Below are 21,162 nucleotides of genomic sequence, written 5' to 3'. Positions count from 1 at the left end.
GGAAGAGTAGACTACAATGCCGGCTGTTCTGACTCAAAGACTGAAAGTACGTTTTTATAATTTATATATTTAAAGTGAGTTTTTTGGGCAGTGTAGAGTAGGGCTTGTTGTTTGTCATTTCTCCGATCACAAATGCAGACATGGTTTTATGTTTACGCGGCGCGATGCAACGCAACGCGTAAAAAGACAGTACAAGTCATTATAATCCATAATTATGTCCCCACTGGATGCAACGAATGCCTCGTTTATAATGGGTTTTCATGTTTTTGAATCATTGCTCCGGCCTGACAGGGCATCATCACAGTATGGTGAGGGGCTTAACATTTCTGTCTCACGCTTGAGGTATTCGGCCAATCACAATGCACTGGATAGCTGGCCAATCACAGCACACCTCGCTTTTTCAGACCGATGAGCTTTGTAAAAATCGACGCATTTCAGAAAGGCGGGGCATAGAGGAGAAACAATAATGTACAGTTTGTGGAAAATAATGTTTTTTTTACCTTAAACCGCATAAACACATTTCATTACACCAAATACACAAAATAATGTTCTTTTTAGCAGCATCATATGACCCCTTTAATAACAATTCGTGTCCTCCTACCACATGCATTACTATTAACAGTAAAAGGTCTTTAAATATTATTTTACAAACGTCATGAGTCATTTTGCTGTGAAATCTAAATGTAAGAATAACTTTATATTGTTAGTAATATTTCAAGATGAACACCTGCTGGACTGAAGTGTTACCCTGTAGCGCCATTTTGGAGTATATCCACTGAACGCAAACAACGTATGCTGTTCTGTGTCAGCTGTGCCACGCGGATACGTTTTCTACGCTGTTTGTGCTTTGATTCGAACGAAAACAACATATCCGCGTGACGCAGCTGACACAGAACAGCATACGCTGTTTACGTTCAGTGGATATTCTCCAAAATGGTGCTAGGGTGACGAATTGTTATTAAAAGTCGTTCTTTTTTTTCTTTCTTTTGCGCACAAAAAGTATTCTCGTAGCTTCATAAAATGACAGTTGAACCCCTGATGTCACATGGATTATTTTACCGATCTCCTTGCTATGTTTCTGGACCTTGATCGTGTAAGGACCCTTGCTGTCTATGGGAGAGTCAGAGAGCTCTCAGATTCCTTCACAAATATCTTAATTTGTGTTCCAAAGATGAACGAAGGACTTACGGGTTTGGAACGACATGAGGGTGAGTAATTAATGACAGAATTTTCTTTTTTGGGTGAACTAACCCTTTAACAGTGGATATTCTCCAAAATGGTGCTAGGGTGACGCGGAGGAGACGAATTGTTATTAAAAGTCGTTCTTTTTTTCTTTCTTTTGCGCACAAAAAGTATTCTCGTAGCTTCATAAAATGACAGTTGAACCCCTGATGTCACATGGATTATTTTACCGATCTCCTTGCTATGTTTCTGGACCTTGATCGTGTAAGGACCCTTGCTGTCTATGGGAGAGTCAGAGAGCTCTCAGATTCCTTCACAAATATCTTAATTTGTGTTCCAAAGATGAACGAAGGACTTACGGGTTTGGAACGACATGAGGGTGAGTAATTAATGACAGAATTTTCTTTTTTGGGTGAACTAACCCTTTAATGCTGAAAACCATTGTGCTGCTTAATAGTTTTGTGGAAACTGTAATAAAAACTGACCTCACATTCTCCTTCCACCCCACTGCTGTTGCTGACAGTGCTCTGAATGCTCAATCTGTGACTGCTACTACCTGCACAGGTCAAACCTTTACAATTGCATTGTAGAAACACTCCATACTTGTAAACATGGTTCTGTTCACAGTAATATCTGATGTTATTGTGTGAGATTAAAGAAGTTATTTATTACATACTAGAAGTGCTGGAGGTGCTTCCTGTCTGCCAGCTTCCTCTCTGCAGCGGTCTACTAACAGGAGGGGGTTGGGCAATCGAACGAGGTGCAGGTTCGTACACTGAGCAATTCACGTTCATTTGAGAACCCCACTGAACGTTTGTTTGCATGGGCGCTGTAATCATAAGCTCTAATGGAAAAACAGATAGATTTGTACATTCTAATAGCATGCTATGTTAACCACTTACGAGTATATTGTATAATGAAATGTGTCCTTCGTTTCCTTACCATTTGTCCCTTTGCCTCTACAGCGTCGAGTGATGCTGTCTCTTAATCTTTGTAAATTTTCCTTAAAGAAAACAGAGAGTGTTACAGAAACATCAGAGACACTCATTTCATTTGTTAAACCTATGAAGGGTTAACATCGTATTTGATACGCAAGGCCTCTAAATTATCCACATGATCAAAGCTTTGCTGAAAAACCTGTTGTACACAATCTACCACATGCATTACTATTAATAGTAAAAGGTCTTTAAATATTATTTTACAAACGTCATGAGTCATTTTGCTGTGAAATCTAAATGTAAGAATAACTTTATATTGTTAGTAATATTTCAAGATGAACACCTGCTGGACTGAAGCAACTTAGGTTTCTTTAATTATCCATACAGAAAAATACTGTTAAAATGGAATTAAAAAATATGATACATTAGGTTTTTGAGGAACATTTATTTGTATCTTCCAATTATCATTGTATTGTTGCATTATATGTGTTGCCTCCCACAATAAAAGCTTTGATCATAAAACTAAGCATTTAAATATAATCTTAACAAGACATATTATTGGGAAATATAGAGTGACAACTGATATTTATATGCATTTTATGTATGTAGTCCACTGTACTTTATCTGTTATAAAGATCTTATTGACTTACATTACAAGCTATCAGAATTTAATCTAACGTTTTGGTAATATAAATAACATCTACATCAAAGTGCATATTTTGACTCAGTTTGGGCCTCTGAATAAAACTGAGGTGTTTTTTCCCTCCTTGATTATGAGCACCATATTCTCACTATATCAAACTATATGAGCCATAAAAGCCTGATCAAATATGATACTCAAAAAAATATTTTGACCTGGAGTTACTTACCTGCTGAAAGCGGAGAGAGCGCCATCTTTTATCTTGATCAAACTGCCAAGCCTTGAACTCCTGCACTGCCTCTTCCACAGTCAGCTCACCCACCTTCACCCTCTCTTGCAGAGAGATGAGCTGCCTCTGTCCCGGGGTCTTCATACCTGCAAAGGGGTCATGGTGACTGCTCATGTCTCTGTCTCTCACCAGCCGTACAGGAGCTGCAAGCATGGAAATTTAGATTTACTTTCAATTGAATAATCCATATTCTGTTCATATACACATATGGTTCGCAATTAGGCTCTTTTATACTTTTATACCTAAAGAGGAATCCATTTCTGGCCGCTGACTGAGTGAGTATACAGGTTCCTTGAGACAAAAAACTGTAAAACAGGTAAAATTGAACTTAAATTACTATAAGGGGACTGTTTTCAGAGACAAGATTTCCATTAAAAAGGATAGTTCTCTCAAAAATGAAAATTCTGTATTAATTTACTCACCCTCATGTCATTCTAAAACTGCATGACTTTCTTTCTTCCATGAAACACAAAAGAAGATATTTTGAAGGATGTTGAGAACCATGTTGATTCCCAGTTTATTTACCAACATTCTTCAAAATATCTTCTTTTGCATTCCACAGAAAAAAGAAAGTTTAGAATGATGTAAGAGGGAGTAAATTATGCAACAGTTTCTTATTTTAGAAGCTAAAATTAGAGCCTCTATGTTTGCACTGTGGTTTAGCTGTGTTTGCGTAATGAACTTTTGGTTTGCACCTTTGGAAATGTAGGTTGTGTTCTCTTCAGGCTCTGGCAGGTTGGCTGGTCGTGGAATCGGCGCTGGTGGGCGGTTGATTATTTCAGGGGTGGATTGTGGCTCCACCGTGTCATAAATTTGATCAGGGCAGCACGGATTATACAGGTCCTCTTCTTCTACGTCCCCATAGATTTCCGCATTAAGGTCATGGTAATCTGCATCATCCATTTCAGGTAATCCACCATTGGTTGAAGTATGTTCAAAGGACTGTAAACTCTTGTCAGGTTGTGCTAAAGTAAAACAATTCATGTTATTTGACAACTGCACAATATATAATATCCAAGAATGATTTATACCCATTTGTACACCAATTTACATCTTTATAGATGCCATACATTAGCAAGTTGCTCTGGTTACGCACTACGCAAACAAGCTACATCCTGTGGCACAGAGGTTCAAATATACATACTAGCAGAATAAGCCAAGTTGGCTTAATAATTGGACTATTTCCTGGTATGTTATGTTACAAACATGAAAATAATATCGTAAGCCTTTGCAAAAATGTTGTACACCAGGTGAAATTTCTAAGTAATATGTTTTCAGGCTTTTTAATAAGTAATGAGTTTTCACAGACGTATATACAGTATGTATAAAAAAAGACAAGATGGAGGGTGTTATCACACGGGAAAAAGTTGCAGAAGTCACATAGTCACACAAAGAACTGTTGTGTCATGATCAACATTCCTCATTGATGTACCTTCAAAAAACTTTCTCAGCATCGTCTCCGAGTTACAGTCCTCTAGAGCACTTTCCAGGTCATCATCTGTAGAAACATGAATTTTGTGCAATTAGTTTGCAGTACATAGCTTAAACAACCGACATTAGGCCTATGAAACATGTCTTTTAATGCTTACATTTTATCACATATAACCATAAGTTGAAAAAATAAAAGAAATGCTTTAATTTATGCAATAATGACTACTGTTCGTGTGCAAGAAAATATATCCTAGAGTTTCAAAAGAAAATGCCATACACAAACCCATGTCAGGATTTAGTTTCATCATAGACTCGTAAATGTCCTCATTATCGAAATTTGTGATGAAATTTTGGGAAGCCGTCAACATGTCCTCATAGATATCCTCGCTGCCAGAGGTGTTCTGAGATTCCTCCATGTGGGTCTTCACTAAATCTACTGTCTCCTGTTTTGTTTTATGAAAAAAGCAAGCTTGCATTTATTATCGGCATCATCATCACTGCTTTACTGAAATGAAGACTAATAGAAATACTGCTGTATAAATGTGTGCTGATTATTAACAGAGCTATATAACATAATGAAACTGCACATAGCACTTTTACAATGCTGTGATATTTAGTTTTGCATGCATTCACATGTTTATGTGTTCCCACAGCATTTCAGGAATTGGTTGACTTTGTTTACTACATTTTTTTGCCAGATACAGAAGTAATCGAGAACATTTACGCAATTAACTCACAACATATTCGTCCATAAACTGTCTTAAATCGGAGAAGCCACTCTTCTTGGCCAGTTTGTTAGGGTAATCACCATCTTTGTTCATCACACTGTAGGCCTGCATGGCTCCAGGGCACCGCATTAACAAAGATGTTAACTTTTTTAAGCCATACTTGGCTGAGAAGTGAAGCAGTGTTGGAAGTTCCACATTACGGTGATCTGAAAACAAAGATTGCTTTTCATTACTGTTCAATAGAGTTTCCTGTCTTTGAAAAAAAATTAACCATCCAAACCAGTTCCTTAACTTGGTGTTATGTTATCTACCACCATAAAATATATTCATCATAAGCAAGACTTTTATAAACTATAACACAAGTAAGTTGTTATGAATGAAATCACTTACCTGCTGGTGTGTTATCTGCAATTTGACTAATTCCAAATACTTGTAATGCATTTAGAGGCATCCGTTCTTCCAGAGAGTCTGCAAGCAAATTATCCAATGACTCGGGCACCTTTGATGTGATATCAAATGCCTGAAAATGGAATATTATAAAACAATAATAAAAAAGGCTCAATGTTAGTCTTTAAATTAAAGGTAATTTTCTGCAACTACTTTAAAAAGGGGCAAACATTATGCTGTGCATGTTAACATTTAATGAATGTTTATTTCTGCTCCTGTTGCCTTACAATTTTTTTAAATGTCTAAAATTGACTTTTTGTTTTTTATTGTTACTGACTAAACAACAAATTACATAAAGCATCTTGCATTACTGATTTCAGGGCTGTGTGTTGCTATTCAGGCATCTGTATGAGATCAGACCACCTGTGGGGCCGATACACTGTCACAGATATTTGACATAACATTACAGCATATTATAATATTTAAAATGTTAAATCATTTAATTGATTAATTTTATTATAATATTTAAAATTAATTAATACATTTTTCACAACACCATAATGTTTCACCAATACGCGTCGTTTTTTATATAATTATATACGAAACATTTCTGTGAAGCTACTTTGAAATTATTAATATTTTGAAAAGTGCTATGCAAATAAGCACAGCATATCTTATTATAACTCCATTATCACATTCATTAACAAGTCATTTCAGTTTATGTGATTCAGTTTTTCTGTTTCATCATTACCTGACACATGAACTGCATTGGATCCATTGCTTTCTTTAGACACCTGCAAATTTCCTCCATTTCTGTGTAATATGTTACCGTTGTTGAACAGACCACAGATTCATTTTGATAAAGAGTCAATGAGACTTTCCCAGCTGGCATATCTAAGAGAAAATATATTTTTTAGAAAACAACCCTGACAAATCCAAACACAAATTTGAAAAAGACAAAGCTTATCTTATAATAAGGGAGCACATTAACAGGAAACGATATGTAAATTCAGTAGAAAGTGAAAAAGAATAGTTCCTCTTTCTGTATTTTTGTCTTACCGGGTGACTGTACAGTAACAATGTACTCATTTACATGAGTCCCAGGCATCCGCTGAGGTGTCGAGTATTGAGAGTGAAACTCCACCTCCAGTCTGTCCTCATCCACAATTTTCTTTACCATGATTATATAAATATTCACACGATTCTTTATGGGAACAAACAAATGGTGAGAAAGTCACGAGACAGCGTCAAATACAGTAAATGACATAGAGTAACGCAAGATGACTGATGTTAATTCCGCAAATGTCAGCAAATGCTTTTGAATGAAATGCTGAAGCTATAGTTTGCTACAGTGTCAAATTCTTTGATTTCACAAAATTCAAAAGTAACAATAGTTTACAATGTAGAGGATAAAGAGTTTTAAAAATATGAACAACACTTACACTATTTAAGCCATATGTACACTAAAATATCGAAATCTCCACACCACGGGAGTGTGGTGTACTGTATAAAAATGTCTCTTCATCCATTAAATTAAATTAGGCATAACTGGATTTATTATATTCACAAATAATCAAATCGAATGATTCAAAACTACTTGGCAAAGTATTTAAGTGATTAGTAAAAACACCCTACGGGCAGGAACTTCATTCAGCTGTGATATTGTTTTAGTCAGTTTATCACCCATCGCTGCTACATCATCCTTCTTTCAACATATCACCAAATTAAGAATGTTATCTAAATTAAGGCTGTTAGACAGGGGCCCTGCACTGACTTCCTGTCTAATTTGAAAAAGCACAAAGAATTAGGATCTTAAACCATGTGCGCTTCATGCTGACATTTAACAACTAGGCCTATATATTTAGAAAAGCTTTTTTATTTAGGCTCTGGATGTACTGCGCTTACCCCACAGAGTATTCTCTCTGGTTGGACGGTGAGACAAGTTTGGTCATCTTGTGGCTCCGTGGCATTTGAAGAAGCTTGCTCAGTATGACAAACATCATTCCCATTCAACTGAATCTGTTCCGTCTCATCGGGTAAAGTCTCGGGAATCTCTGATAATGTGAACTCATTCATTTGTTCTTCTAGTTCAATTTCATATGGATTCTGGCAATGGTTTTCACTAACAGATCCTAGAATGAAAAATGATATATTAAACTTTACTTCAGGCTGACCTCTTCATGATTAGTAAGATTAATTATGATCCACCATGCAAAAATATTCATGCAAAAAAATAAAACAAAACAAAATTAAATTAAATAGACCACAGAGCTCAGACATATATAGACCTCAGAAATATAATTATTTTAGGCCAACTGAAGTTCTAGGATTAATAATTATGTATTATTTAGTCAAATTAATTATGATCTAACATGCATAACTATTTATAGTACATAAAAATATTTTTTTTTTAAGTAGAAATGAATAATAAAAATAAATAAGAATAATAAATAATACAAATATACATCTTATCCAACACATATTCATAAAATTATATTCATATGCACTCTTTTGCAGTGTTTGTCAGTCTGCAGGGGAGTCATGTTAATGTTTTACATCTTTGTAGGCCATCTTTTTATTATTATTATTATTGTTGTTGTCGTTGTTATTAAAAGTGAACAATAGTGCAAGTAATTAATATGTTCTTATGCTGAATGCACATACAGTTTAAAGAATACATACCATTATTAATACACTCAAGGACAGTAGACACATATACTGATGGTTCGTCTTCTGAATTGAGCTTTCTCCAATACTCCCAGTATTCAAAATAGTCAACTGACACTTGCCCTTCTGATACACCACACAAAAAGGCAACGACTTTGAATGGAGGCTGAAGAAGATCCCGGAAAGTGTCCTGCGCCTCTGGGTCTTGCTGCATGTCCAGCAACGCAGCAGACAGCAAAAGCATGATGCATTTGCTGGAGCCAAACAGCTCATGGTTTTTCATCCACATCTCTTCATTCACATCATACAGAATGACAGAGCCCTCTGGAAAGTTACATGATGCCGCCAAGATTTGCTGTAGATACTCGGCCCATTCCCTGGCTTCACTGGTATGAACAATTAACACCTCACACATTGTGGAGTATCCAGGTTGTTCTGCAACACAAATGGATCATAAATAGAACAGAAGAATTTAAAATAATTTCTTGGTTCCTCAACTACCAGAATTAAAAGTTACACTGTAAAAAATGACTTTGAAACAATTTTCACTCAGAAATTTCCTCAAAACGCAAACATTTCACAAATATTTACAAAGAAAAGGCAAGAAACACTTTGAATTATATGTGAAATTTAAAGTAGAAAGACTTTATAATTTCTTATAAAACACACTCCAATAATCTTTGTTCGAACTGTTATTTTTAACGTTTACGTAAACGTTAAGAAAACTCAAATACATTGTTTTTCTGCAAAACTGTGCAATTTAAATGAACCGTTGCATTCGAATCTAACCAAAGTACACCCTAAAGAGCTTGTTTATTTGCTAATTAATGAATTAGTGAAGATCTGAATGCCAGCCATGTTGCAGGGGCTACATTATTGAGCTTGACACGTTTTGTCATAAGATGATTGAGCAATAAGTTGGTTTTGTCAACCAAAAATACATCAACACTGTAATTAGTCATCTTTTGTCTCCTAAAATGCTCTATAAATGGCACTCTGACATAGTGTCTGTGTACAAATAAAATTTGAAAACACATATGAATGAAGAACTTACCAATGGAATTTTATGAATCAAGCTTGCTAACTATGATGAAACATCTTCTATGACCCACATCATCAGTACAGTAGTCATCAAATACGGTTAAAGATACATTTCAGTGCAAAGCCTGTTTAGTATGTCACTCAAATGATTAACAACAAATTTCACATTTTATGCTATCTACACATTTGTGTGACTGTCCTGTTTGTGATGTAACCTGTCAGAGGAGAATTCACTTTTCATGAAACTACTACAGTACATCAACAGTACCCCTCTGAACACAATCGACTGAATTGAGTTCCACACACTTCAAGTAGATATAAACAGAAACTCATTCTCTGAAAGGAAATGCAATTAAGCAACTTTATATCATATGCAGAGTTATCTTTTTATTATTGTTTCCCGCAAAGTCAATGAATGTTAAAGCAAAAATACAGGAAGATTTTTTTTCAACTTCCTTATCGCTTTCAGCTAAATTATTATTTTGCATCATGTCATCTCTATCATTTTCAAAAACAAAAAATACGACATTTTTATGTCAGTAATCTATTTAAATTCTCAAATGAATTCAAAACTACAGTTCTTAACCAAAGAACAAAAAACCAAGAAGATTTTGTTTGTTCAAGCGTAACATTTTAACGGCAATAAATGAGATGTTTATTTAAAAATGACTCACCTTGTTTCTTGTGATAAGACTCCCAGGTCGTAATATATAGTGCCTTGCTTCAGGTGGTGTATAGTGGCTGCACCTTCCCACAGTGGCTTTCCGTTAGCCTCCGTTCTCGGTCTATAGCTTCTGATGAAAATACACTGCGTATGTGACTGTGGTATAAAACCAATTTGCCTTCAGCTCATGACTTACATCTACTAAAAGAAACAGTCCATTTCCTGATGGTGGGTGGTAGCGTCACTTCCTAAAATACACTGCAACTGCTTAAACTCACACAGACAGAGCTGCTGTAGGCTGTTGTGACCCTGTAAAACAGACAGAAAATTTCCCAGACCAGGTAAAAACAGAAGTTAAGTAAAACTATAATGTAACTTATATGTAAAACAGCCAGCACACTCAGACAATTCACAAACTTTGCGTACAGCATAGTAACTAAAGGTTTACCACTGGATTCATTCTCATGATTCATAACAGTGTTTCATTTCATTTCATTTCAACCCCACACTGTAAAATAAATTAATCAAATGAAAAATACACAAATAAATAAATGTAGACTGTTAAATATTGTACAAATGTTAAAGTCAAAACAGTAAAATACTGTTAAATATAGCTGACATTCCCCAGATTTCTGTGTGACACCTCACATTTGATGGTTTTTCATTAAAATAGCTGTTTCTTAGACGTTTCTTATCAGTTATGTACATGTTATATTGTTTCATTATTGTGTATTGCATTTTTTCTTGTGTTACTTTTATGATGTTTTTCATTTTGTGCATATAACTCCTTGTACCTTCTATATATATATATATATTAGGATTTACCTCAACTACTGGTGATGAACTTTGATTAATCATGTGGCTTTCTCTTTACCACCTGTGTTATTACGGTGTTTATCAGCATATGTTAAATATACAAAACAGATTTTCGTAATTAGGTATATTAACATTATTTCAGTTAATAAAATATACAATATTTTAAAAACAATTTTTTTTTACAGTGCAGTTTAAACCCCCCATTTTAGATTATTATTTTACTAGATGATTCTGAGCCCTAAAAATGAACACTGTTTGCTAGCTGATAATAACAGTGAAACTATACTGCTTTTCTAACGGGCCTTTATTTAACTCTGTATGGGCAAATGCAGAAACAATGCAAAACTATTAAAGTCCTTTTTTAAAAGCTTGCTATTAATGCCATTATTCTACCCACTATTAACTAAAAGGAGGAACTAAAACATTGCAGCCTTTGCAGCGTTTCAGGTACATTTGAGTCAGGTTACAGCAAAATGTTGAAGTGAAACAAACATTAATTGTGAGAATAAAATGGAGATAAATTAGGACACACAGTATCTACATTTTAAATATGCAAGGCGGTAACATTTCTATAATGATTTCTATGACTACAAACAATATTTCTATGAGTTTTGGTAAATGACCAAAAACCCTTGCAAATGTTACTCACCCTATAAGGTTTTATTCTCTGCTCTGTTGTACCCTCAAGAGAACAATCATGAACTTCTTCTTTAGATCGTGATGTAAAACAAGAATCATACTGTGGATGTAAGATGTAAGAAAAAAAGTGTCACTTTGTAGAGACCACATGGGAAGGATGTTCTTAAATGGACAGTGGGCATTTGAATTAACATATCTAAACATCAGCAAGTCGAGAGACTTAACTGTTCGATATATAATGTTGGGAAACATAAATGTCATTTTCACTTTATCCTAATAAACACCAATAAGGTACTAATCCAGCAAACCCCAGCTGCAATTTGGTGTTTGTTGGCTAACAAGCCATATATCCAAAAAGTGTCAACCACATAGGCAAAAGGCAGAATTGTTGACATTTTACTATTTTTTCATTAATTTTTCTTAGCGCCAAGATACTATGTAGGCTCATCTTTATCAGCTTGTAATCTAACTTTTTCGGTTACTAAAACATCTTTTGAAACACTGTTTAAATGTTTACATGAAAAATGTAAAAAGGTGTACCACCCACCCATCGTTTTGACATTTTGTGGAGGTTCAGGCCTTGAGAAAGTGGGTCATACTCCATAATTCAAACCATAATTTACCTTCCAACTGATGAGAGTGAGATAAACCACCTACACACCAGTATGGACAGACTAAAAGACCAAAAAAAAATCATTTTTAGGCAAGACACATACATACAGACGATACATTTTTTTTTCATGCTCTGTTCAAATTTTACATTTTGGGCTATTTTGCTTCCAAAATCTCTTTCAGATCAGAAAGAAAATGTTTATTTTATTTTACTTATTGTATCTATTTGTTCCTGTAAAGTTCACGGCCATTTTCTCAAAATCAGAAATCTTCACTTCAGTAGCATTTGTATACAACTTTGCAGTTTGGTTCCTTTCTATATTCTGAAGGTTTTGACAGAGAGGTGTATTCATATATTATTTGCCTGGTTTATATAACATTTGAACTTCTATTCTGGAAATGTATGGAAATAAGAGCAAATTCACTTTGATAATGCCTCATTTGCCATTTTAAATATAATATTTCAGAAAACATGTAATACAATTGTCTGTGATTTATCAACTGAGAAAGCATGCTAATATATCTATTAGTTAAAACATTTTATGTCTTACCTAAAATCAGCCAGTAGGGATATATCATTGCTTTAATATATTATTGTACAATTTTACATATAATTAGGCAGTGAAACATAAAGTGTTGCACATTTTGCTAGTGTGGAGATATGAATGTGTATGTTAGGCTATAAAACATGTGCAACTGTTTTTTTATCATTTAATTAGAAGCACCACAGTTAACTTGTGTTGTCTTTTACAATAGGGACTACGAGTTTATTTTAAAGCGTAAAAGTATTGAAAAATCAAAATGTGTAAATAAAGCTCTGTAAAAACGCATTTTAATTTTGAACATATGGGTCAAACACAGGAAATACGGTGAGTGGTCAGGTTCAAAGACCACAAATGTTGGTTTTGGGACAGGCCCAGTGTATTAAAAAAATGATTGAACTGTCATATCCGTCAACTCAACGTGCAAGAAGCCTGCTTATGTCTGTGAAATACACTGCTTGGCCTGTATAATTTTTAGGCAAGACACATACATACAAACGATACATTTTTTTTCATGCGCTGTTCAAATTTTACATTTTGGGCTATTTTGCTTCCAAAATCTCTTTCAGATCAGAAAGAAAATGTTTATTTTATTTTACTTATTGTATCTATTTGTTCCTGTAAAGTTCACGGCCATTTTCTCAAAATCAGAAATCTTCACTTCAGTAGCATTTGCATACAACTTTGCAGTTTGGTTCCTTTCTATATTCTGAAGGTTTTGACAGAGAGGTGTATTCATATATTATTTGCCTGGTTTATATAACATTTGAACTTCTATTCTGGAAATGTATGGAAATAAGAGCAAATTCACTTTGATAATGCCTTATTTGCCATTTTAAATATAATATTTCAGAAAACATGTAATACAATTGTCTGTGATTTATCAACTGAGAAAGCATGCTAATTTATTTATTAGTTAAAACATTTTATGTCTTACCTAAAATCAGCCAGTAGGGATATATCATTGCTTTAATATATTATTGTACAATTTTACATATAATTAGGCAGTGAAACATAAAGTGTTGCACATTTTGCTAGTGTGGAGATATGAATGTGTATGTTAGGCTATAAAACATGTGCAACTGTTTTTTTATCATTTAATTAGAAGCACCACAGTTAACTTGTGTTGTCTTTTACAATAGGGACTACGAGTTTATTTTAAAGCGTAAAAGTATTGAAAAATCAAAATGTGTAAATAAAGCTCTGTAAAAACGCATTTTAATTTTGAACATATGGGTCAAACACAGGAAATACGGTGAGTGGTCAGGTTCAAAGACCACAAATGTTGGTTTTGGGACAGGCCCAGTGTATTAAAAAAATGATTGAACTGTCATATCCGTCAACTCAACGTGCAAGAAGCCTGCTTATGTCTGTGAAATACACTGCTTGGCCTGTAGATGGCGCCAGAGTATCTGGACGGGAGAAAGGGACAGTGACTGATCAAAGGCAATGCCATAAGAAGCCATATCAGAGGCTAATGATAAAATATGATAGCTAGCAACATAACAACCGAATAATTGTGATATTAAATAAATATTTATTTTTAATAAAATGTTTATTATAAATATGTAAATGTATTCGTTCATTAAAAGTAGAACCTGTGCGCCGTTGACTGACCTCTGCTGGTGAACACTTGTCATACCTCGAAAAAAACATGGCTGCCAACCAGAGCTCAGAGTGGAGGACCCTGTGCGAGAAATTTCGCCTGGCCCAGGAGCTCTCCGAAGTAGAGTCGAGAAAAGACCCTGAGAACAACCCTTTCCGATCGAAATACAAAGCTAGAGATCTGCTGAAGGAAATCCACTGTTCACTGAAAAAAATTCTAATCGTGGAGGAGGAGGGCGAGGCTGACAATGAAGCAGACTGTAAGTGCAGGCAGATGGTGGATGAAGAACCGGAGAATGGTGAATGTGGGAAATCGTGTTCCGGAGACTCTCCCGCCGGGCTGCGAGCGGCCAGGCTCGCGGTGGTGCAGTACTATCTCGGCGTGAACCACATAGAGACCGAGGAGCTGTCAGCTGGAGAGCAGCACCTGATGAACTGCATGAAACTCATCGACAAGTGCACAACAACACGGGAGAACGTCTCGTTATTCATACAGGCCCGGGTAAATATACACTGCATACACGAGCCCTTCCTCCTAAAAGCTTCGTGTAGTTTAATAAATGTGCAGTGTTGCACTGTTGGTGGTTGACTTCTGCGCTGTGCTGTGTGATTGTAACGTTACGTATTGTGTTTTTTGACAGAATCAGCTCGGCATTTTGTGGGCGGGAAGAGATGAGATCGAAAAAGCACAAGGATTTCTGGAAATCGCCGAATCTATGTATTTGCTCTACATGAGAGAGGTGTGTGTGGCACGTTTTGTCTCAAACCCTAGTGAACTTACTTCCCTAAACAACGGCATTTTGGCCATCATATAATGAGTTCCGCATGTCGTCGCTGTGACGTCTCCTCAGTATTGTAGCATAACCTGAAGCTTGCTTAAAACAAGAGTAGTGTCCCAAATGACGCACTGTACACTATGTACTCTACCGTCCAGTTTAGGAATTGTATAAGATTATTTTTGTGTATTAAGTGTGCAACATCTTTTAAGTTTTTATAAAAAATAGCTTTTATTGAAGTTTTTTTTTTACCTTGGCAGTAATTTCTAAATCCTTTTGATGGTACGCTGATTTCTAATAAGACGAATGGGACAGGTTTCATAAGCTGTTTCTTACTGGTACTGGTACGGGCGACAGGCCCTTTGACAGCTAGACACCAGTGGTGTATTTCACACTTAAAGGGTTAGTTCACCCAAAAATGAAAATGCTGTCATTAGTTACTCACCCTCATGTCGTTTCAAACATGTAAGACCTTTGTTCATCTTCAGAACACAAATTAAGATATTTTTGATGAACTCTGAGAGCTCTCTGACCATGCATAAGACAGCAATGCAACTGAAATGTTCCCAGACCCAGAAACGTAGTAAAGACATCGGTAAAACAGTCCATGTGACATCAGTGGTTGAACTTCAGTTTTGCAAAGCTAAAGAATACTTTTTGTGCGCAAAGAACACAAAAATAACAATTTATTCAGAAGGGTCACTGGATGCAACATGCACTTTTACAAGATGTTTGAACTGAAATGTGTGTTGGCAGTGTGTGTACACAACCACCCTTTAATGATAAAGATCCACCCAATGTTTTTTTTTTTTATCTTGTTAAATCATTTCCCCTTTCTCAAATCGAGCCAATCTCAGATGCCTGTCTGTGTGACGTCACACTGACAGGCCCATCCCACGATGTTTTTTTTTTTTTATCTTGTTAAATCATTTCCCCTTTCTCAAATCGAGCCAATCTCAGATGCCTGTCTGTGTGACGTCACACTGACAGGCCCATCCCCCGATAGTTTGATTGACAGTAGCGTTTCAGCACAGACTGGACTGGAGTCTTAGCTTAGACCCGTCCTCTGTGAGCTCTCATCAGTCCACCATTGTTTCACCGCTGAAGCAGATGTAGACAAGAATAGGCTTGTTTGAGATGAGCAAAATCTGAGCAGAACCGATCACCACCGGTGATCACCATGAAATGCATGCTGGTTAGAAAAGTGTCCGAGTTACGTCCGACTTGCTCTGATGTCATGCTGACGTGTACCAAAAAACTTTTGCAGCGGCGAGGCGGCTGTGTCGGACTGCGCAGTTGCTCTCCACGGACTGCGCTGATCAAAAGCATGATGGGAAACGACTGGCTGACGACACAGCTTAATGCGCATTGGTTCAGACAACCGTGATGTTGCGTTCTCTTCTAAAATGTTTTTTTTTTAAATCTGATATCATGTGATTATGTGTTTACGTCGTGGTACTCTCCAAAATGGCGGAAGACGTTAACTCCGTTAATAGAAGAATGTTTTCTTCTATTAATGTTTTACCAATGTCCTTACTACGGTTCTGAGTCTGGGAACATTTCAGTTGCATTGCTGTCTATGCAGGGTCAGAGAGCTCTCAGAGTTCATCAAAAAATATCTTAATTTGTGTTCTGAAGTTGAACGAAGGTCTTAGGGGTTTGGAACGACATTAGGGTGAGTAATTAATGACAGAATTTTCATTTTTGGGTGAATTAACCCTTTAACTGTAGGGGCTCCAAAAAGTCACAAAAATACGTAAAACTACATACAGTTGCACATACATGATGATGATAATGTTTTGGGCTGACATTTGTTTCCTTTATGCATGTCAGGATGGACAACCACCACTGGATCTTCAAGACTTTTTCGTGCTAGAGGGAGAAGAATTATCCCAACAAGAGAAAATAAGAAGGTAATATCCGTCCCTATGAGCCTCTATATAAAACGTTATTGTGCTTCTACGAATGTTTTAACCCCACTTTTTCCCCATATGTGTCAGCAGGTTTGAAATGGCATATACGCACACACTGTATTATCTGGCTCAAGTGTACAAGAATCTGCAGCAGTATGAGAGAGCTGGACAGTACTGTCACAGTACACTACAGAGACAGCTGGAGTACAAGCAGTTTGTGCCGCTCGAGTGGGCTATTAATGCAGCCACACTGTCACAGTACTACATCACCAAGGTATGAAGTGTATGTAGTGTGTGTTCCACAGCGTCTTTTCTTTTTTGTAAATAGCGAACCTACTGGAAGGTGCATACTGCCGCCAACTGCACAACACTGGCATGACAGCTGATGTAATATAAGGATCAAGCTTAGGATAGCCAATACGATCAGTTTTAAAAAATGCTTAATCGGCCGATCCCAATCCTTGAGATTGGCTCGGGACATCCCTATTCATAACCTCCATGATTCTGTAGTCAAGGTCATAGTAATAAACTTTGTCTCTGTTGTCATTGTATCACAGACACGGTACATGGAGGCTCGTCACTGTTTGGCTGCGGCTAGTGTAATTGCTACTCTTGCAGGAGAAATCCCCTCAGAAGCAGCTGCCAAAGAAAGTGGGTTTCTGTGTGGTGTTCATTCTTGTATGTTGCTTCTGGTGAAACTTTCACTGTAATAATACTGTATTTGATTATAATAGTACTGAAACAATGGCATTCAACACTATCTGTCTGTTATTGTAACACTCATGCTTGTCGGTTGTTTTGCATTTCATCAGATCCTGAGGTTGTACAAACCAACAAACTGTGGTTTGTACAACTTTGGCCAATGATACAGAACCTGTAGAGACTATACAAAAAGGTTATACCTACTAAACATCTTTGAAAGATCTAGAAAAGTGTTATTATGCTGCATTTGAAGCATGAGACTAATGGAATTTACAAATGCAGAGTCAACGTTTAATATAAACTACCATTAAAAAGTCTGGGGTCAGTATGATTTTTTTAAAAGATATTAATACTTTTATTGAGCAAAGATGCATTAAATTGATTAACAGTAAAGACATTTATAATGTTACAAAATATTACTATTGCAAATAAATGCTGTTCTTTTGAAAATTTTCAAAAGAAGAATCCTGGGGGAAAAAATGGTTTCCACAAACAAATATTAATCAACTTGATGAAAAATGTTTCTTGAGCAGGAAATCATCATAGTAGAATGATTTCTAAAGGACCATGTGACTGAAAACTGACTTAATCGCTACTGAAAATTCAGCTTTGACATGACATGAATAAATTACACTTTAAAAAGTATTAAAATAAAAAACTTATTAAAGTTTTTTTTTAAATCCTAATGTCCTCAAATAAAGTATTTTCCTGCTTTCCTTTTGTCTTACAGCACATTAAAATTCATACATGTAGGTTTAAAATTTGGACTCTTATTCTGATGGCACCCGTTCACTGCAGAGGAAGTGATGTAATGCTTAATTTCTCCAAATCTGTTCTGATGTAAAATTCCCATTTACACACAAGTGTGCAGCCATTATACTGGCTGAGTGCAAAGAGGAAAGTACCAGAGAGTACAGTGCCTGTCATGTTCATTTTATTTAATTGAGTTAATGTAGCATCAAGAACATTTAAGCAGCAAGCTTGATGTACATTCTTTCTTCGCAAAGGATGTGGTTCATATTGTACAAGATGGATCACAGATTAGAACAGCATTTATAATATGAGCTGATTTCACAGAGTGAACTGTGCAACTAACGGCTGTTTTCAACAGACAGTTGAATACACCAAACTTACTGCATTTCCTTCTCTAAATATTTCAGTAATACCATTCTGGTGCTTCTCTTTATTGTTATGTTATAGGATTATCTGTTGTACATTCATGTGATAAACAACTAATACCAAAATAAATATGAGGACTATAGTTGTATGGTTGTATGCCACGTTTTACTCGAACATAAAATTTGATATCAGCTAGAGTCTGTAATAAGAGTCTTGCTGCGGTTTAAATTTGCTTATTGAGCTCATTTTTACTCTCAGCTTCATAAATTATAATCCAGTAAAACTCAATGGTTTTGTAATAATCGTTTCGGTTTCAGTGTGATCAGTTTTAGGTTAGAGTCAAATCAGGAAACCTCTTGCGTGCTTGCTATAGACAAAGAAATAAATACACAGGATGCTGTCATCAGAGTAACTGTAAAGAAGAGAAAATGCAGAGAGTGCAGGTTTTTTCCCAGAGGAAATAGCATTACGTGTTATAGTCAAGTCTCTGCAAGGAGCAAATATGACTATCTCAGAGGAAGCTCTACCAAACCGAAATTACACGCTCCTGTTCTTGAGATACAGCATCTGATCATTATACTTGAAATATGAGTAAATGTCCTATGTCTGTGTGTTTGAGACGATCATCTTCAGCCTGAGAGACAAACAAAATTCAGACGCCGACCTTAGCCAAGAGTTAAGTATATAGTTTGACAAACACCAAACTCAGTGTACATTCCATCTCAGTGCCATTTAAAACATGAAGATTGTTTAGAAACATTTTGAGACATCTTCATGTACAACTGTGTCTTTGAGTTTTAGGACTCCTTTTTTATCTGAATCAGTTGTCAGGTCATTTCTATATGCCTACATTATATTTAATGCTGTGCATTAAACCCAAAATTGTCTTCTTAAAGTAATCATACTTAAAAATTGTCCAAAAAAGTGATTAGTCTGGTTGCTACAGTATGGTCAAATTAGCAATGTTAACAGAAACATAAACTCCCCAGCAGACAGCACTTGTAATACTTAGAATAATCCGCAAGACAGAATTTCCTTTTGCTTATGCATGTAATGGAAAACTCCTCTCTGTCTTGCCATGCTATGTGCAAATAAAAGGAGAAACCTTGTCATTTCCTGTGTGTGCAAAACCACTTCCTGCAAGTTATGACAGCTTTGTATCAACTGTGCGCAACACTGCTCCACTATATTTTACTGTTTTACATAAAAAATGTATTCATATGTGCATGTTTATAGCAACATATTAAATATTCATCTCACTTCAAAAGACAAACATAATGTGTTATGCATATAGCATTTATTGGCAGTCGTTCATTTATCAACGTGGATAGTAATACACATTACAAGTAATACACATTGAGTAGTAAACTCATTAATTTAAAAACATATACAGTACATCTGCATGCAGAAACTCTTTGTGTTTGTTAAAAATGCCATTGTTGTGTGTTATTTGTACTGTAGAATTTCACATTCGTGTTATTTGTACTGTAGAATTTCACATTCGTGTTATTTGTACTGTAGAATTTCACATTCGTGTTATTTGTACTGTAGAATTTCACATTCGTGTTATTTGTACTGTAGAATTTCACATTCGTGTTATTTGTACTGTAGAATTCCTCTCTGTCTTGCCATGCTATGTGCTAATAAAAGGAGAAACCTTGTCATTTCCTGTGTGTGCAAAACCACTTCCTGCAAGTTATGACAGCTTTGTATCAACTGTGCGCAACACTGCTCCACTATATTTTACTGTTTTACATAAAAAATGTATTCATGTGTGCATGTTTATAGCAACATATTAAATATTCATCTCACTTCAAAAGACAAACATAATGTGTTATGCATATAGCATTTCTTGGCAGTCGTTCATTTATCAACGTGGATAGTAATACACATTACAAGTAATACACATTGAGTAGTAAACTCATTAATTTAAAAACATATACAGTACATCTGCATGCAGAAACTCTTTGTGTTTGTTAAAAATGCCATTGTTGTGTGTTATTTGTACTGTAGAATTTCACATTCGTGTTATTTGTACTGTAGAATTTCACATTCGTGTTATTTGTACTGTAGAATTTCACATTCGTGTTATTTGATATAATCTAGTGGGAGTGACATCAACCCATTCCCACAGAAGAGTTACGTCTTCGTTCTGGAAATAACCTGATATACTGTAAATTTATGGGTGATTCTGCAGAATTTGTCCTCATTAATCATAGGCTGAGTGTTAATATTGCTCACCATCTCAGACAAGTTACAACAACAAAATGTAAATACTGTGAGGCTGGTATGAAAAGATTTTTTATAGAAACTGGTATGGGGCAATGGCTTTCAGGATGTTTCAGCAGAATGTTTGCAGCATTTGTTGCTCAAGTCTGCACCTGACACAATAGTGATTTATAATGGAGTACACGTTTTTTCTAAAAAATCACTGAATTTCACTTTTTAAAGAATTAACCAATAAACATGGA

General features: G+C 35.7%; 2 protein-coding genes across 3 annotated transcripts in view; one reads left to right on the top strand and one right to left on the bottom strand.

Moving 5' to 3' along the window:
• Nucleotides 1-12,085, bottom strand: part of LOC107601836 (phosphoinositide 3-kinase adapter protein 1-like) — a 16,179-nt gene extending 4,094 nt beyond the window's left edge. Inside the window, exons 1-18 of one of the 2 annotated variants that reach the window (XM_016294148.1) lie at nt 11,970-12,085; nt 11,433-11,522; nt 10,164-10,276; nt 9,978-10,097; nt 8,278-8,697; nt 7,501-7,727; nt 6,655-6,799; nt 6,347-6,489; nt 5,599-5,728; nt 5,218-5,414; nt 4,764-4,923; nt 4,482-4,547; nt 3,745-4,014; nt 3,292-3,354; nt 2,990-3,192; nt 2,125-2,185; nt 1,859-2,026; nt 1,668-1,738 (exon numbers count right to left, since the gene is read on the bottom strand). In XM_016294148.1, the coding sequence (XP_016149634.1) occupies nt 1,668-1,738; nt 1,859-2,026; nt 2,125-2,185; nt 2,990-3,192; nt 3,292-3,354; nt 3,745-4,014; nt 4,482-4,547; nt 4,764-4,923; nt 5,218-5,414; nt 5,599-5,728; nt 6,347-6,489; nt 6,655-6,799; nt 7,501-7,727; nt 8,278-8,677 (2,304 nt within the window). In that variant the 5' untranslated portion in view covers nt 8,678-8,697; nt 9,978-10,097; nt 10,164-10,276; nt 11,433-11,522; nt 11,970-12,085. Of the gene's footprint in view, nt 1-1,667; nt 1,754-1,858; nt 2,027-2,124; nt 2,186-2,989; nt 3,193-3,291; nt 3,355-3,744; nt 4,015-4,481; nt 4,548-4,763; nt 4,924-5,217; nt 5,415-5,598; nt 5,729-6,346; nt 6,490-6,654; nt 6,800-7,500; nt 7,728-8,277; nt 8,698-9,487; nt 9,532-9,977; nt 10,098-10,163; nt 10,277-11,432; nt 11,523-11,969 lie in introns of those variants that run through there. The other variant, XM_016294147.1, reaches the window with a different exon arrangement.
• Nucleotides 12,086-14,207: 2,122 nt separating this feature from the next.
• LOC107601781 (KIF1-binding protein homolog) lies at nt 14,208-17,750 on the top strand. The gene is made up of 6 exons (XM_016294074.1): nt 14,208-14,683; nt 14,823-14,921; nt 16,791-16,870; nt 16,961-17,144; nt 17,428-17,521; nt 17,683-17,750. Exons 1-6 carry the CDS (start codon nt 14,231-14,233, stop codon nt 17,748-17,750), a joined length of 978 nt encoding a protein of 325 aa, XP_016149560.1. The 5' UTR covers nt 14,208-14,230.
• Nucleotides 17,751-21,162: the final 3,412 nt, after the last annotated feature.

This window comes from Sinocyclocheilus grahami, unplaced genomic scaffold (assembly GCF_001515645.1).
Source record: "Sinocyclocheilus grahami isolate Dianchi unplaced genomic scaffold, SAMN03320097.WGS_v1.1 scaffold313.1, whole genome shotgun sequence".
NCBI classification, from domain to species: Eukaryota; Metazoa; Chordata; class Actinopteri; order Cypriniformes; family Cyprinidae; genus Sinocyclocheilus; species Sinocyclocheilus grahami.
This window is presented reverse-complemented; position numbering and strand designations above follow the sequence as displayed.